An 18,587-nucleotide genomic window follows, 5' to 3' on the forward strand; every position below is an offset into this window, starting at 1 on the left:
CGAAGATTTTTTTCTTTATCCTAAGCATCAGAACTTCTTAAGAAGTGATTGATAGACCTGAAAATATAACTATTAAAATACGTAGTCAATCCTCTGAGAATTCTAACAGAGACTTGGAATTTTGGAACAAAAAGCTTCCAAAAACATTGCACTACTGAAAAGGTTAAGTTCTATGCGCTTTAGAAGTCACAAAAGAAAAGTTGTCTGTTGAGCTCAAGAAATCTTATATGGAGAACATTTTGGATTTGAAAGTGGCTGATGGAGCTTTGAAATCAAAGATATCTTGGCGATTGGTCAATTCTAACAACTTACGACACAAAAAACACTACATGAGATTTTTTTTAATAAATAATCATTTTTTCATTCTTTATTCCACTCACTTTAAATTATCCATAATAAGCCGTAGTTAAATGCTTAAAACACAACTGGAGCTGGGGCAGCAGCATAAGTCAAAGGTGCAGAGTAAGCAAAAGGAGCAGCAGCATAGGCAGCAGGAGCAACAACGGGGGCGGCAAAAGTCTTAGCAACAACGGGAGCGGCAAAAGTCTTAGCAACAACTGGAGCAGCTACTGGAGCAACAACGGGAGCCGAAGCAATGCCATTATGGTTGCGGGCAACGAATTGGCTGCTGGTGGCAGTAACAACACCAGCGGGTGCAGCTACTACGGCAGCGGGAGCAGTGTAAGCCAAAGGAGCTACAAGACCAGGTTTGGCAGCAGCGCAGGCAATCAAAGCGAAGATAACAACGGCCTAATGGTACAGAAATTTGAATAAGTTAATCCAAAGTCCTTTAAGTTTATTGTTGATCTTTTTAATACTTACAAATTTGAACATTTTGAAATTGTTTGTTTAAGGAACTGTTTAGTAAAACTACTAGAATGAGATTGATAACAATCTCGAAATAAACAGCTTAATTTATAGGAATTTAGTTTCCACTTTAATTTAATATGCAAATAGTGTTTTCAATTTATAGCATTAAAGGTTGGAAATAAATATTTACTTAGCTGAGCTTGCAAGCAATGAAAGGGAACTAAACACAACTGAATAGTAGCTGAACAACAACTTCATTATTTATGCGGGTGATAAACTGTCTTTTAGTATTTTGGGTAATTTTTAGTCATATTTAGAGGACTTTTAAATTGTGTTTGCTTCTTTTTTTAAACACTCAACCATTTCAAGAACATTTATTACCAAAATGGAATGAAGGACTTAGTTATAGGAAAACCCCTTACTGGTTTTTTTAAAAAATAAACATTTCTAACGGTTTTCTGTATATACCGCTTCAAGTATAAATATCGTGTAATTTCAAAAATTTGTCATCAGTTATATCTGTATCTAATAACTAAACAAACATTAAATCTTCGCCTTCAACAAAATGTTCAAATTCATCGCTGTTATCTTCGCTTTGATTGCTTGCGCTGCTGCCAAACCTGGTTTGATTGGTGCTCCTTTGGCTTACACTGCTCCTGCCGCCGTTGTTGCTGCTCCCGCTGGTGTTGTTACTGCCACTAGCAGCCAATTTGTTGCTCGCAATCACAATGGTATTGTCTCAACTCCCGTTGTTGCTCCCGTAGCCGCTCCTGTTGTTGCCAAGACTTTCGCTGCTCCCGTTGTTGCTAAGACTTTCGCTGCTCCTGTTGTAGCTCCTGCTGCCTATGCTGCCGCTCCTTTGGCTTACTCAGCTCCTTTGCACTATGCCGCTGCTGCTCCAGTTTTGTTCTAAGATGCTTTAACTGTTGACGACTTTGTATAGGATTTTTAGTTAAATAAAATAGATAATTTATTAAAGAAAATTAAGAGTTTTACTTGCTATTGCTACTTCGTTATAGTGGTCTTCAGAATTTGCCTTTCCGAAGTGTTTTAAGCACTCTAAAGATATCTGGAAACCAAAATCAGGTCTTTGACAAGAATACAAATTAATTCTTAGTTTAATTAAATATGTTGAAGATTAAGAGTAGGGTTCTATAGTTGAAACGAAAAGTCGACTTTTCGACTTTTTTCATTTAGTTAAAAGTCGACTTTTCGACTCTTTGCATTATATGAAAAGTCGATTTATCGACTTTTTTCATTTAACTAAAAGTCGACTTTTAGACTTTTCGACTATAAGCGTTTTATAAATAGTCGACTTTTCGACTTTTTCTGACTTTTCGACTTCTTTCGACTTTTTCCGACTTTTTTCGTCTTTTCGACTTTTTCCGACTTTTCGATTTTTTCGACTTTTTGACTATTTTCGACTTTTTTTTACTATTTTTTTTACTTTTTTTGAGTTTTTCCGACTATTTTAGAGTTTTTGACTTTTTTTCCACTTTTTTTAAATTTATGACTATTTTTGACTTTTTTCTACAATTTTCGAGTTTTCGACTTTTTCCTACTTTTCGACTTTTCGACTTTTTTCACAGACGATAGTCGAGTTATCGACTTTTTTGGAACAAAATAGTCGACTTCGACTTTTTTCGACAAAAAGTCGATTGTTCGAAAGTCGATTTATAGAACCCTAATTCAAACCAAGTCCAACATTAATAATTTGCTTTGAAGTTCACAGTTAGTGAAACTTGTTCGATCAAATCTCAAGTGACTCAAACATAAAATGACTGAATCTGAGAAATAATTTTCTGACATTTTAATGTTCGAAAATGATTGTCCGGGGTATGTTACCTTGAAGAACTTCCCCATCTTGGTGTTATTGCAAAGTAGTTAAACCAGTACCTCTATTCTCCCGGGACTATAAACTGCACCACCATGATAGTTTCTAATGCATCCTCGACCCTGGAATAATTTGACCTAAAGACGAACCAGAGACTTAAGCACGTGGTGGCTGTGATTTAAACCCAAAATCTCGAGATGAAATCTATATGTCGGCATAAGTTCGGATCGGTTGCGGAGCTAAGCATTGGAAATGGTTTGGTGTCAAAAGAATAAGATGCGGAATGGATGTAGGGTAGACAATCCTCACCCCATGTTTTTCTCAATGAATGTGTCGGATAAATGAGAAGAGTGTTGGGTTTAATGGTGTTGGTTGTACGGAATCTTATTCATCATTGAGTTTGTATGTTCAGAATTTGCTCCGATCTTACCAGACTTATTTGTAGTATGTTGTCTTTGAGTAAGAGCTTATCTTTGGCTACTTCGGTGTACCCATTACTCTCTGTTGCCGAATCAACAGAGGCTATTGATTGCAAACGAAAATGAAGCATTTGCATCTCGGAAGTTACGCAATAGAACAGCGATGGTCAGAGATTAGATAGCTTAAGTATAGGAAAATGTATAGTATAAGAAAATGTATAGTCTCTCGCAACTAGAAAAGAAACCTCGTGGTTGGGTTGGTTTTAAATATGTTGGATGTGCGAAATCTTGTCTTTGAGTGAGAGCTTGTCTTTGGCTTATTTAATGGGTTCGTACTTCGATCTACCCATTACTCTCTGTTGGCGAATCAACAGAGGACATTGATTGTAAACGGAAGTGATGCATTTGCATCTCGGAAGTTACGCAATAGGACAGCGATGGTCAGAGGTTAGATAACTCAAGTATTTAAGCAGATTGTTTGTGTTCCTTAGGGTTTACAAGGGAACGTAGGTAGTCCCGTTTCTAGCTCATTATTTGGTTGCAAAATACCGTGAAATAATGCCGCAAGAAAGGTGTTCACGTAAGGCACTTCAAGATCTTGTGTGATAATGTATAGTGTTCCGGAACTAGATACTGGAGGAGCTAAATGATCCCTCATGGTTATTTGAATAGTGGTTTGACCACAACACCTATCACATCTGGTACTGTGATAATATGTTGCCCGCAGGATTCGTTCCATACTGGGTATTGACGAATACCTTTGGCTACAAGTATATGTTGTGAATTAAACTCAAATCACGGGAAAAGAATGTTAGTTCCAAGACAGATGAACGGTAGAATTAAAATAAGTTTCCGATGCTGTTTCCAACCCATAGAAGTACAACAGGGAATGAATTGATATCACAAGAACTGAATGTAGAGTGCGCGGGACATTTCACAAAAGAGCTTATTTTGCGATCAACCATATTTTCAAACAAACAAAGATTTTTTCAAAAAATGTCTGACCAGGCACTGATATCCACTTAAGGATTAGGATATATTAATGAACTTTTTCTTAAAACTTCTAACATAACAGCCTAGAGACATGAAACCTTAAAATTTCATTCGTTATATGCTTGTTAGAGTGATTATGAATCAATTTTAAACTATGGACGCATTAAAAAATTAACAACAAATGATTTTAATAATAATTTTGTTTATAAATAAATTATATTTATTATTTCGTTAAAAGTTTCTTATCACAGTTCATTAAGTTTTTTATTACCACAAAGCAGGGGCAGCGGCATAAGACAAAGGAGCTGAGTAGGCCAAAGGATGAGAGTAAGCGGCAGCGTATTTAGCAACAACTGGAGCAGAGTAAGCTAAAGGAGCAGCAGCGGCGTATTTGGTTACAACAGGAGCGGAGTAAGCTAAAGGAGCAGCAGCGGCGTATTTGGCTACAACTGGTGCAGAGTAAGCGAAAGGATGAGTGTAGGCAGCAGCATATTTGGCAACAACGGGAGCAGCTACAGGAGCTACAATGGGAGCGGTAGCAATACCATTATAGTTGCGGGCAATAACTTGGCTACTGGTGGCAGTGACTACGGGAGCTGGGGCAGCAACAACGGCAGCGGGAGCAGTGTAAGCCAAAGGAGCACCAATAAAACCGGGCTTGGCGGCAGCACAGGCAATAACAGCGAAGATAACAACGGCCTAATTAAGTTTTATTTAAAATTAATACAAATACTTTAATTAAAGTGAAATTACTGTTAATACTTACAAATTTGAACATTTTGTTTAAGTTAATTTAAAATATAGTTTGCTTAATGAAACTGTTTAAATGAGTTTGATGTAAAATCCCAATAAACTAAAACTATTTATAAGAAAATTTATTTCAAAAATGTCACAAGCACAAATAAATAAACTCCAGTTTTTAAATTGAGCTAATTAATTATGCGCGGGAGCATAAAGACTACACTATATGATAACGTGTGCTATGAGCTGATTTCAGCAGAAGTTAAAAAACCAAAAAAATAATTATTGTCTATAAATTTAAACATGTAGACAATGAAGTATGTATTGTTGATACCAAATATTATTTCTTTCACAAAAATTTTCAAGAACATGGACATTGAACATGAAGGACAGTAAGATATTGTAAATAACTGTAAAGTTTTTTAGTAAAGAATAGTTTTTTTTATATAAATACTAATAATTTGGAAGTAACAGTATTATTAACAATTCTTTACTTGTTAAGAAAACATCAAAACAAATTTTAACAAAATGTTCAAATTCGTAAGTATTTCTTATTTGAAAGTGTTAACTATTCCTATAAATAACTATCATTTCAACATTTTAGGCTGTTGTCATCTTTGCTGTCATTGCCTGTGCTGCTGCCAAACCCGGTTTCATTGGTGCTCCTTTGGCCTACACTGCTCCCGCCGCTGTTGTTGCTGCTCCAGCTCCTGTAGTCACTGCCACCAGTAGCCAGGTTATTGCTCGTAATTACAATGGTATTGCCACTGCTCCAATTGTAGCTCCCGTAGCTACTCCCGTTGTAGCCAAAACTGTTGCCCCTGCTGCTTTCGCTGCTCCTGTTGTTGCTAAATATGCTGCCGCTTACTCTCATCCTTTGGCCTACTCCGCACCTGTTGTAGCTAAATATGCTGCCGCTTACTCTCATCCTTTTGCTTACTCCGCTCCTGTTGTAGCTAAATATGCTGCTGCCTATACTCATCCTTTGGCCTACTCAGCACCTTTGACTTATGCCGCTGCTCCAGCTTTGTGGTAAAAAGTGGTTTTAAAACGTTTAAGACGATGTGATTTAAATAGTAATAAAAAAACTATTAATTTATTTAAAAAAAACAATACTCTTTTATAATTTGAACATTAGCATAATCTGCTCTTTAGGCCATATAGTTTCCGAGATATGATTTGCTTTTATGCTTTTAATAGAAATTTTATCACAGATCTTCTCTTAGATTCCGAAACCTAATCTTTAGTTTTACACTAGAAAAATCTAAAAAAAAGACTTTTTTATGGTGAATGTGTTCTAAAAATGCTTTTCATAAGTTGGACATTAGCATTCTGAGATATGGTTTACTATTATGTTTTTACTAGAAATTTTATCACAGATCACAGATTTTCTACTAGATTCCGAAGCCTAATCTTTAATTTTACACTATAAAAATCTACAAAAAAATAATGTGTTCTAACAAGCGAGAGAGAGAGAGAGGAGTTGTACGTTTCACAATTTAAATTCGAAGCAATTTCAAAACGTTTTACGAGTAGAGATCATATTTAATAGCCACCCAACTAAAATCATTACTAAACCGAAATATCCATGGTGATAAAGTGGGATCAAACGGTGATTTCAGCAGCTTATAATACTGAAAAGAACAGATTCTCTTGAAGATGGTATTGGCCGAAAAATGCCAAGAATATCCTGGCCGACATGAAAGAGTTATATTTCATTACAGCATCTTTCTGTCAAGTGTTTAAAACTATTTCGAAAAATTAAGAAATTTCATGTTTCTATGTTCAATATTATAAAAAATTCAAAAAGTACCTTTTGTACTTCAAAAAGTACCTTTTGTAGAACGAAAAAGTACCAAAAAGGCCACTTTTATGTGTTTTTGCCTAATCCGGGCTCTACATACTTAATTTTATGTTTCTGGGTTCAATATTATAGAAAATTCAATAAGTACCTTTTGAAGAACGCAAAAGTACCAAAAAGTCCCCTGTTATAGGTTCTCACCTAATCCGGGCCTTACATGTTAAACTTTATGTTTCAGAGTTCAATATTATAAAAAATTCAAAAAGTACCTTTTGTAAAACGAAAAAGTACCAAAAAGTCCCCTTTTATAGGTTCCCACCTAATCCGGGCCTTACATGCTAAATTTCATGTTTCTATGTTCAATATTATAAAAAATTCAAAAAGTACCTTTTGTAAAACGAAAAAGTACCAAAAAGTCCCCAGTTATAGGTTCTCACCTAATCCGGGCCTTACATGCTAAATTTCATGTTTCTAGGTTCAAAATTATAGAAAATTCAAAAAGTACCTATTGTAGAACGAAAAAGTTCCAAAAAGGCCCTTTTTATGTGTTCTCGCCTAATCCGGGCTCTACATACATAATTTTATGTTTCTGCGTACAATATTTTAGAAAATTCAAAAAGTACCTTTTGCAAAACGAAAAAGTACCAAAAAGTCCTCTTTTATAGGTTGTCACTAACTCCGGGCCCTACATGCTTAATTTCAGGTTTTTAGGTTCAATATTTCAGAAAATTCAAAAAGTATCTTTTGAAGAACGAAAAAGTACCAAAATATCCCCTTTTATAGGTTCTCACCTAATCCAGGCCCTACATAATTAATACCACGTTTCTATAGTCAATGTTATAGAAAATTCAAAAAGTACCTTTTGAAGAACAAAAAGATACCAAATAGTCCCCTTTTATAGGTTCTCACTTAATCTGAGCTCTAAATGCGTAATATCATATTTCTAGGTTCTATATTATAGAAATTTCAAAAAGTACCTTTCAAAGAACGAAAAAGTACCAAAAAGTCCCCTGTACTTCCTAGCCAAATACGATTTTGCTCATATCCCCGTTATTTATGAACCAATTTTATATAGGAAACTTCTCGAAAGCTTGTCTGACAGAATTGTTGTAGATTTGCATCCCAAAGATATCTGGGTGTTCAAAAACTTGATTTTAACAAACAGACGGACGGACATAGCTTCGACTCGACTCCCCTATCTATAAGGACTCGGAATATATAATTATATGAACTCTATAGGGTCGGAAAATTATATTATAGAAATTACTAACGGAATGGTAAACTTATTTATCCCCCATTCACGAAGGTAAATGGTGTAATTATAATGAACCTGGAAACATGGAATTAATTAAAAATCTATTAAGGACAATTATTTTAGTACCTTTTCGTTCTTCAACTGAATACTCAAAATTTCAATTGATATCGAACTAAGAAAATTAAAAATGCAGAGTCCTGAGTAATTTAAAATCTATATAAAGGTACCCGGGTAAAGCTAATATGCATACATATAAGAAAAGAAGATATGTAAGTGTCTTACCTTTTGAATTCCGAAAATGATAACTTCTTAATTTCAATTCATTAAATTTTAAATGCAATTTAATTTCACTCTCTTTTTAGAAAATTTTTATTATTTATGGCCGATTTTTACAATTCCCCATAAAGGAAGAAATTATACTTATGTAAGTTTTGAAAATAATGGCTGGATTTTAAAGTTCTTACTAAAAGGCTCAGTTCCGCATACACCGTAATAGGTGCCGAAAACAAAATTGTATATACATACATACATATGTATGTACATATTTGTACCGAAAAAAGTAAGTTTTTTTCGTGGCAAATGTATAAAATTTATTTTTCGGTGCCGATTACGGTGTTTGCGAAAACCTGCCTTAAGGGAAGAATTATGCTTAAGTTTTGAAATTTTTAAACTTAAGTTAACTATAAAAACAGCCCTATATCAATTATACAAAACTTAAGTACAGTGTCTCTCATAAGTATTCGAATTTAGGTAAACTATGAAAAGAAACCAAATTTAATAATATATTTTGTGTGGAAAATAAATAAATTAATTTGTTATATTGTCTAGATAGTCCTTAGTTTTGATATCACGGCTTAAAATTTGAAAACTTTACATTTACTTAAATTATTTGTGCTTTTTTTAAAAAAAAGTCCATGAAACTACTTCACAAAAGTATGCGAATTTTTCCCGTATTTCATATTTGATCATATTATACGATATACAAATTTTAGAATCGCATGGTTTTATGCTTAATATTGTTTTAAGGGGTTACTATCAACCGCATGGATATATTTTTGACCCATTTGGTCCACAATTTTGGGGGATTTGTACCCCCTTTTCATGTAATATCATTAAAATGGCGATTTTTGGCTATATTTGTATGTTTTCACCCTTTTTCCAGAGATAAAACCAAAATTTAATATTGGAATTTAATAGAACCCATAGGGTACCTAAAAATAATATTTTTTGTTATAAGGATCTGTACTTAAACGTTCCAAGATGTATTTTTTGGTATCGGTTTTCAGTTTCTAATTGAATTATCTGGATCATAAGTCCCTTTTCGTACCTCTAGGGACGATATTTTCCGACAAAGTTGTCTAGTGTATATTCATGTACATATTGGCACTAATGTATTTTAAATTTTCAATATATTATAGCGGTATACAACCCCAAAATATGCCTTAACAAAACGTCATCCTATATAGTAGATTTCAGTTTTTACTACTCGTAACTTTCACGCTTATGTAGCCCGTTACAATAACACTGTAAGTCCTAAATTTTGGTTTTAATTTGATCATAGTAAATAATATTTAAACACATATCAACATTTTTGATGTGATCATAATGATATCGTGCCATGCAGCATGGAGGCCATTGGTATATAAAAATAATGATTTTACTATTTTGAATGGTGCTTCTTCGAGGCATGTTTTGGAGTTTTACACTTCCACAACACATTGAAAACTTAAAATGTATAAAAGCTGATATCTAAAAGAATATATACCAGAAAACTTTCCCCGAAAATAGTTGATCGTAGTATTATAAAAATGGACTTAAGTTCCAATATATTGAATTAGCGACAGAAAAATGATCCGAATAATTTATCTTGGAACGTTTAAATACAGATTCTTGTAACAAAAAATATTATTTTTAGATACCCCAAGGGGTCTTTTAAGTCCCAATATCAAATTTTTGTTTTATATCTAGAAAAAAGGAGAAAATTTTGCAATTATGGCCAAAAATCGCCATTTTAATGATATTACATGAAAAGAGGGTACAAATTCCCCAAAATTGTGGACCAAATGGGCCAAAAATATATCCTTTCCGTGGATAGTAACCCCTTAAAACAATATTACGCATAAAAACCATTCGATTCTAAAATTTGTGTTGCGTATAATATGATCAAATATGAAATACAGGAAAAATTCGTATACTTTTGTGAGGCAATTTCATGGACTTTTTTTAAAAAAGCACAATTAATTTAAGTCAATGCAAAATTTTCAAGTTTTAAAAAGCGTGATATCAAACATAAGGACTATCTAGACAATATAACAAATTAATTTATTTATTTTGCACACAAAATATATTATTAAATTTGGTTTCTTTTTATAGTTTACCCAAATTCGAATAATTATGAGAGACACTGTATATTCAATTCCCTTAAAGTAAACTATAAAACCAGCCCTGACACTTTTTTTAAATTATTTTATTATTATTTAATTACTTTATTATTATTTTCTATTTTAAATTATTACATATTTTCTACCTATTTAACACTTATGTTTTATTATTTTATATAATTTTGCAAATTTATTTTATTTACATTTTAATGATATTTATAACACTTTAATTGACACATTATTTAGCGTGGGCACAAGAACAACAATTACTCTTGCACAGTTTTGTCTTAAATATTGTTATTGCTTTTTGTTTTATGTTTGAATGTCATACAAAAGTGACGCGACATTTACTACGGTTCTTTACTTATGCATTTGTTGTTGTTTTTCATGCCCTTTTTGCTTTTCACCACTTGTACTTAATCACATTTTTTGGTAATTCTTATAGTTACCAACTTTATTCACAGATAAAACTTTTTTTGCAACAATTTGTATTATAATTTTTATATCATCTTAAAGTTTACAATTTTCTCTTTAATTTGTTACTAATTTTATTAAATTTGATGCACTTTTACTAATTTAATTATTTAAATAACAATTGCAATTTGCATTTTACTTGTTGACCATTCACAAAAAAGAAAGAAACTGAAAAAGAAGATGAATGAAATAATTGATTGATGTTTGTGCTCTGTGATTGAAGTTAATGTTGTTGTTGTTTTTTTGAGTTATTTGCATTCTCACTAGTGACGTCAGATTTATTTTGCTCTTGCAGGAATTAATGCATGTTTTGTTTTTGGTGTGTTTGTTATTGTATTGCTAGTATGAATGAGGAGGTGTGTTTGTTTTTGTTTTTCTGTTTATTTACATTTTTTGTTTGTGTTTTTAGTAATTATGATGTCACAACTGTTTTGATGCTTTGTTTACAATAGAGCTTCCAAACTGATTTATTATCGCACAGCCTAAACGTTTGAAGCTAATTAAGATGGAAGTACACAACATGCGTTGAGGCGTCAACGCGTTTTAACGCTTTATAATCTTGTATGTTACACACCACGCGTAATTTCTATCTTTCTTTTAATGTTTTCTAAGACTATTACTGTTTTAAAAATCATATTCTTCTTCTTTTTATTTCATCGATGGTGAGAAAAAGGTATCAGAAGGTGGTAAAAACGGTACATTTTATTTTATTCAAACTCATTAAGCAAATATTGTTAAAAATTAAAAAAAAAAATTTTAATTTACTTGGAACTCCTCTACCAAGGACTATTTTTTGTTACTTTTTAGTTTTTGGCGGAAGCCTTTTGAGTTTTTTTATAATATTGAAAGTAGACCCATGAAATTAAGTTTGTGGAACCCGAAGTAAATGAGAATCTATTAAAGGGGACTTTTTAGTAATTTTTCGTTCTTTAAAGGGTACTTTGTGAGTTTTCTATAATATTAAACCTAGTAACAAAAAACTGGAAAAGTATCAAATACTATTGAAGGCAAAAGTTTTTGGTGCTTTTAGAGTTTTTTGTAATATTGAACCTTGAACCATGAAATTAATTATGCAGAGTCCTGTGTAAACTGTAATCACTAGAAAGAGAATTTTTGGTACTTTTTAGTTCTTCGACTGGTACTTTATGAGTTTTCTTTAACATTGACCTTAGAAACATGAAATTAAACAGAATAAAACCCGAAGTAAATGAAAATCTATAAATTCAGACTTCTTGGTACTTTTTCGTTCTTCAAAAGCAATTTTCTGAGTTTTCTATAATTTTGAACCTAGAAACATGAAATTAAACATTCAACGTCCTAAGTTAATGGAAATCTGAAGGCAAGAGTTTTTGGTACTTTTTTTGTAATATTGAACCTTGAACCATGAGAGTTCTGAATCAACTGTAATCAATAAAAGGGTACTTATTGGTACTTTTCCGTTCTTCGACTAGTACTTTTTGAGTTTTCCATAATATTAAACATAAACAGATGAAATTAAACACTCTGGGGCTTGAGTAAATGGAAATCTGGAAAAAAGTGATCTCTTGTACCTTTACGTTCTTTAAATGGTACTTTTTCAGTTTTCAATTATAATTAACCTAGAAACATAAAATTAAGCATTCAGGGTCTTGATTGAATGAAAATCTATTAAGTGGTATTTTATTATATTTTTTTGTTCTTCAACGGGTATCTTTAAAAAATTTCTTTTATATTGAACTTAGAAATATAAAATTAAACATGCAGGTTCCTTATTGAATAAAAATCTATAAAGGGTAGGGCATTCAAGAATTCGGTTTATTCGAAAAATAATTATTTGAGGTTTCATTTAATCGGATAATTCAAAATTATTCGTTTAATCAAATAAAAGGAAACTGGATGTTTTTTTGTAATATTTTATAAATTTTTTATAGAAGTAAATGCGATATCTTTTTTCAAGATTGCTGTTTGATCTTCGGTGTTTCTGTATGAACCCAGAAAATCAGAATATATTCTTAAAATGTTTCTGAAGTAGTGTTAAAGGAATCATCAAATCAATTTTCTTAATTATTGGAAAATCATTAAAGAATACATAAAAATAAAAAATATTATAAATATATTAATCGGTAAATTGATAAAAATTATTCGGTTTACTCGTTATTGGAAATTTCGCAATTTTCGTTTATTCTAGCGATTAAGTGAAAAAAATCGATTAACTAACCACGGTTATTCGTCTGAATAATCTAATAAAGGGTAATAAGTGTTATGATTTTGTACTTTTTCGTTCCTCACTGGTGTGCTTTGCTAACCTAAAGTCCAAAAAAACAATTTACGAATTTTGAAGATTTTAGCTCCAACAGTTTCACAGATACACTTTAAATATGGGAGGTACCAAACCTCTATTTAAAGTCCGCCAAATTATTACATAATGTTCATATGATTCTAGCTTTAATAGTTTCCCAGATATAGGAATTTTTGTACTTAATCCATAGGGGTGGTGAAAGGCCCCCTAATAAAAGTCCGCACATTTTTCTAAAATTCTTGGTACAAAATTTGAAGTTTCTAGCTCCAATAGTTTTCTAGATAAACGAATTTTATGAATTTAATTTATATAGGAGGTACGCCCCTAAAAACTAACCAATTTATTACCCAAATGTCACAATAGTTCGTACAAAATTTTTTAATTGTAGCTCTAATAGCTAATCAGATTTACGAATTCTTCTATTCAATCCGTAAGGGAGGTGTCAAGACCCCCTTATGAAATTCTGCCCATTTTTCTCCAAAATATTCTCATGAATGCTAAAGGTCTTTGTACAAAATAGAAGATAGTTGACTTACCTTTTGAATTCAGGAAATGATAAATTCTTAATTTCAAATCATTAAATTTTAAACACAAAAAAAAAATTTTAATGTAATTTAATTTTACTTTTATGTTAAAAAAATTTTAATTATTTATGGCCGATTTTTACAATTCTCCATAAAGGAAGAAAATATACTGATGTACATACATCCATATGTACATTTAGAAAATTATTACAGGCTTTTAAAGTTCTGCCTAGGGAAGAAATTATACTTAAGTTTAGAAATTTCTATGAAATTTTTAAACTTAAGTTAATTTTTTCCCTTAGAGTAAACTATAAAAACAGCCCTATATAAATTATACAAAACTTAAGCATATTCAATTCGCTTAAAGTAAACTATAAAACCAGCCCTGACACTTTTTATAAAATTTTATTATTATTTAATTACTTTATTATTTACTTTATTTTCTATTTTAAATTATTATATTTTTTCTATTAAAAACTTCTTTTAACACTATTTATTAACACTTTAATTGACACATTATTTAGCATGGACACAAGAACAACAATTACTCTTGCACAGTTTTGTCTTAAATATTGTTTTATGTTTGAATGTCATACAAATGTGACGCGACATTTACTACGGTTTTTTACTTATGCACTTGTTGTTGTTTTTCTTGCCCTTTTTGCTTTTCACCACTTGTACTTAATCACATTTTTTGGTAATTCTTATAGTTACCAACTTTATTCACAGATAAAACTTTTTTTGCAACAATTTGTATTCTAGTTTTTATATCATCTTAAAGTTTACAATTTTCTCTTTAATTTGTTACTAATTTTATTAAATTTGATGCACTTTTACTAATTTAATTATTTAAATAACAATTGGAATTTGCATTTTACTTGTTGACCGTTCACAAAAAAGAAAGAAACTGAAAAAGAAGATGAATGAAATAATTGATTGATGCTTGTGCCCTATGAATGAAGTTAATGTTGTTGTTGTTTTTTTGAGTTATTTGCATTCTCACTAGTGACGTCAGATTTGTTTTGCTTTTGCAGGAATTAATGCATGTTTTTTTTGGGTGTTTGTTATTGTATTGCTAGTATGAATGAGGAGGTGTATTTGTTTTTGTTTTTCTGTTTATTTACATTTTTTGTTTATGTTTTTAGTAATTATCACAATTGTTTTGATGCTTTGTTTACAATAGAGTTTCTATATATAATATAATTTTCCGACCCTATAAAGTATATATATTCTGGATCCTTATAGATAGCGGAGTCGATTTAGCCATGTCCGTCTGTCTGTCTGTGGGTATGTTGAAATCAGTTTTCAGAAGACCCCAGATATCTGCGAGATCCGAATTTTCAATAGTTCTATCGGAAATACGATCGAATAGAACGCTATTTAAATCAGCCCAATCGGCCCATAAGTAACGAAGATATGATTAAAAATCCGAGACCACCTCTGAAAATTTCATCAAAAATTATTTTTTTCGTGCATGCTCATACAAAACAATAAACAATCAAAAACAAAACACAGTATCAAACGGTAAATTTTTTTGTTATTGTAATTCTTTTTTATGAACACAAAGCAAATAACGTTGTTATTGGATAGAAACATGAAATTTAGAGTCTGACCGAACTCAAAATTTCGTTCGGTACCGAACACCGAACCCGAACTTTGTTCGGTTTTCAAAGTTCGGTGAACACGCCCTTTTTTTAAATGAAAAATAATGTTTTTTTATTTTTGGTTTTTAAACGATTTATTGACAATGATGAAAAAACATGATTGTGATAACCATGTTCTAAAAGCAACATATTATGATTAAAAATATGATTGTAGTCTAAACATATTATCGTTATTGTAACAATTTTAAAATATCATATGATTAAATACCGTCAAAATATTTCATCATAATATTTTTGTATTTATCATAACATTGTTATACATGATATTATGATCCAATGTGATCAAAATTTCGTTTTAAATATGTATCGAAATCAAAATGAATTTTATCGAATCAGTAAAATTAGTTTTTAAAAAAATAAAAAATATATATACAATACTTAACACAATTCGCAAATTTCAATTTGCCAATTTATATGAAATTTTGGTTCATAAAAAAATTTAAGTATAATTTCATAAAAATACTAGTATTTTTAAGCCTGTTATGAACGTTAGTAATTTTCTAAAGCGAACATTATATGGAGCTCATGTCCAAATGTAGACCGATTTTGTCCATTTTGAATACCAATCAAACTGCAACAATAGTTTAGGTCCTATCGTTCTTTCAAGAGACTGACAGACTGACTGACTGACAGACATGTCTAGATCGTTTGAGAATAATAACCTAGAAAATTTCGATGTTACAAATGAAATCAAAGATTTATAATCGAAAGTAGATAATTCAAATTAAATGTTTCACTTTTCTTAGCTTCTTAATCAGTTTCTGGTTAACAGTTTTTCAAATCAGCCGAAAAAACGAACGGTTAAAAAGGCGTTTTGTACCTATGTATATCCGAAATTTATTGTACAGCCAGGATGTATGATAACTTTTGTAAACAGATTTTCAGCATTTTTAAATCTTTTTGATGATATAAAAATATGATAAAAAAAAAACATTTTATAAAAAGTTCGGCGTTCGGTCAAAATTTCGCAGAACACCGAACATTGACCGAACCTCACTTTTTACCAAACTCCGAACCCATACCCGAACATTCGGTCGGACACTAATGAAATTAAGTAGGTATGTAGAGCCTGGATTAGGCGAAAACACATTAAAGGGCACTTTTTGGTACTTTTTCGTTCTACAAAAGGTACTTTTTGAATTTTCTATAATATTGAACCTAGAAATATGAAATTTAGCATGTAGGACCTTGACTAGGAAAGAACCAATAAAAAGGGACTTTTTGGTACTTTTTCGTTCTACAAAAGGTACTTTTTGAATTTTCTATAATATTGAACCTAGAAACATGAAATTTAGCATGTAGGGTCTTGACTAGGTAAGAACCTATAAAAGGGGACTTTTTGGTACTTTTTCGTTCTACACAAGGTACTTTTTGAATTTTCTATAATATTAAACTTAGAAATATGAAATTTGGCATGTAGGGCCTTGACTAGGTAAGAACCTATAAAAGGGGACTTTTTGGTACTTTTTCGTTCTACAAAAGGTACTTGTTGAATTTTCTATAATATTGAACCTAGAAACAAAAAATTAAGCAAATAGAGTTCTGTATAAATGTTCAACTAGTACTTTTTGATATTTCTATAATATTAAACTCGTAAACATGAAATTAAACCGACATAGTTTGGTGGAAGGGATTTTTGGTACTTTTAAATTCTTCATTGAAGGAAAACAATAAAGGTTATAGGTATTTTTTTTTATAAGGAGGATTTAAAATTCCTTAACTATTTATTCGAAAACATAGGTAAAACCTCTACATATGTATAAGAGAAGAAGATAAGTGACTTACCTTTTGAACTCAGGAAATGATAGTTTCTTAATTTCAAATCATTAAATTTTCAACACAAAAAAATTGTTAATGTAATTTAATTTCACTTTTATGTTAGACAATTTTTTATTATTTATGGCCGATTTTTACAATTCTCCGTAAAGGAAGAAAATATACTGATGTACATCCATATGTACATTTTTAAAATTATTGCATGCTTTTAAAGTTCTGCCTAGGAAAGAAATTATACTTAAGTTTAGAAATTTCTATGAAATTTTAAACTTAAGTTAATTTTTTTCCCTTAGAAGTAACTATAAAACAAGTAAGAAATTATAGTCGGGCGTGGCCGACCATATGATACCCTACACCAGTTATGAATATTAAATGTGATTTATTTTTCATAATAAATCATTTATCTTCAATATTCCCTTGTTCCGATACATTTAAGCAATTTATGGATGAAAAACTAATTTTCCGAAAGAGGCTTTATATGGGGGTTAGGGGCAGATATGGACCAAGCCCGATAAAATTTTGTGAATATATTTATATTGACATAATATTTTATTGTGCTGAATTTCATCGCGATATTTGTGTTTATAAGCTAATTTGGGACATTCAAGTAATTTTCTGAAGGGGACTTTGTATGGGAGCTAGGGTCAAATGTAGCCCGATCTTTATGAAATTTGGCAGGGTCATCAAGACTTCTATAAAACTTAGTTGTGCCGTATTTTATCGATATATCTGTATATTTAACATAATTATGAGCTCAGAAGCCCTTTTCGGGGGGTTCTGTTGTATGGGGGCTAGGTGAAATAATGGACCGATTTTAACCATTTTCAATAGGCTTCGTCCTTAGGTCAAATAAAACGTGCGTGCCAAATTTCATCCAATTATCTTGCGCACAAGGTTTACATGGACAGCCAGCCAGCCAGCCAGACGGACGGACGGACGGACATAGCTTAATCGACTCAGAAAACGATTCTAAGCCGATTGGTATACTTTAAGGTGGGTCTAGGACGAATATTTTTGTATGTTACAAACATCAGCACAAATCCAATATACCCTCCCCACTAAAGTGGTGTAGGGTATAAATAGCCCTATTATCAATTATACAAAACTTAAGTATATTCAATTCCCTTAAAGTAAACTATAAAACCAGCCCTGACACTTTTTATAAAATTTTATTATTATGTATTTAATTATGTACTTTATTTTCTATTTTAAATTATTATATTTTTTCTATTTAACACTTTTGTTTTATTACTTTATATTTTTTTGGCAAATCTATTTTATTTACATTTTAATGATATTTATTAACACTTTAATTGACACATTATTTAGCGTGGACACAAGAACAACAATTACTCTTGCACAGTTTTGTCTTAAATATTGTTATTGCTTTTTGTTTTATGTTTGAATGTCATACAAATGTGACGCGACATTTACTACGGTTCTTTATTTATGCACTTGTTGTTGTTTTTCTTGCCCTTTTTGCTTTTCACCACTTGTACTTAATCACATTTTTTGGTAATTCTTATAGTTACCAACTTTATTCACAGATAAAGCTTTTTTTGCAACAATTTGCATTATAATTTTTATATCATCTTAAAGTTTACAATTTTCTCTTTAATTTGTTACTAATTTTATTA

At 31.1% G+C, this 18,587-nt stretch overlaps 3 protein-coding genes across 3 annotated transcripts; 2 read left to right on the forward strand and 1 right to left on the reverse strand.

Annotated features, from left to right (window-relative positions):
- Nucleotides 1-335: 335 nt before the first annotated feature.
- Nucleotides 336-4,910, reverse strand: LOC119606104 (cuticle protein 16.5-like). Its single transcript, XM_037959489.1, has 4 exons — nt 4,823-4,910; nt 4,328-4,755; nt 823-841; nt 336-750 (listed from the first exon to the last, which is right to left on the reverse strand). The coding sequence occupies exons 1-4, from the start codon at nt 4,832-4,834 to the stop codon at nt 415-417; spliced, it is 795 nt and encodes a 264-aa protein (XP_037815417.1). The 5' UTR covers nt 4,835-4,910; the 3' UTR covers nt 336-414.
- LOC119606103 (cuticle protein 16.5-like) lies at nt 1,325-1,793 on the forward strand. Its single transcript, XM_037959487.1, has one exon. It carries the CDS (start codon nt 1,376-1,378, stop codon nt 1,721-1,723), a length of 348 nt encoding a protein of 115 aa, XP_037815415.1. The 5' UTR covers nt 1,325-1,375; the 3' UTR covers nt 1,724-1,793.
- Nucleotides 4,911-5,269: 359 nt separating the features above from the next.
- On the forward strand, nt 5,270-5,867 carry LOC119606102 (cuticle protein 38-like). The gene is made up of 2 exons (XM_037959486.1): nt 5,270-5,337; nt 5,402-5,867. The coding sequence occupies exons 1-2, from the start codon at nt 5,326-5,328 to the stop codon at nt 5,831-5,833; spliced, it is 444 nt and encodes a 147-aa protein (XP_037815414.1). The 5' UTR covers nt 5,270-5,325; the 3' UTR covers nt 5,834-5,867.
- The last annotated feature ends 12,720 nt before the right edge of the window (nt 5,868-18,587 follow it).

Source organism: Lucilia sericata, unplaced genomic scaffold (genome assembly GCF_015586225.1).
Source record: "Lucilia sericata isolate MDLA Ls3-8-SP2 unplaced genomic scaffold, ASM1558622v1 Contig000551F_arrow, whole genome shotgun sequence".
Taxonomy (NCBI): domain Eukaryota; kingdom Metazoa; phylum Arthropoda; class Insecta; order Diptera; family Calliphoridae; genus Lucilia; species Lucilia sericata.

Excerpts from the sequence above, each read along its gene's own strand:
- LOC119606103 (XM_037959487.1), top strand. The coding sequence starts at position 1,376 with ATGTTCAAATTCATCGCTGTTATCTTCGCTTTGATTGCTTGCGCTGCT.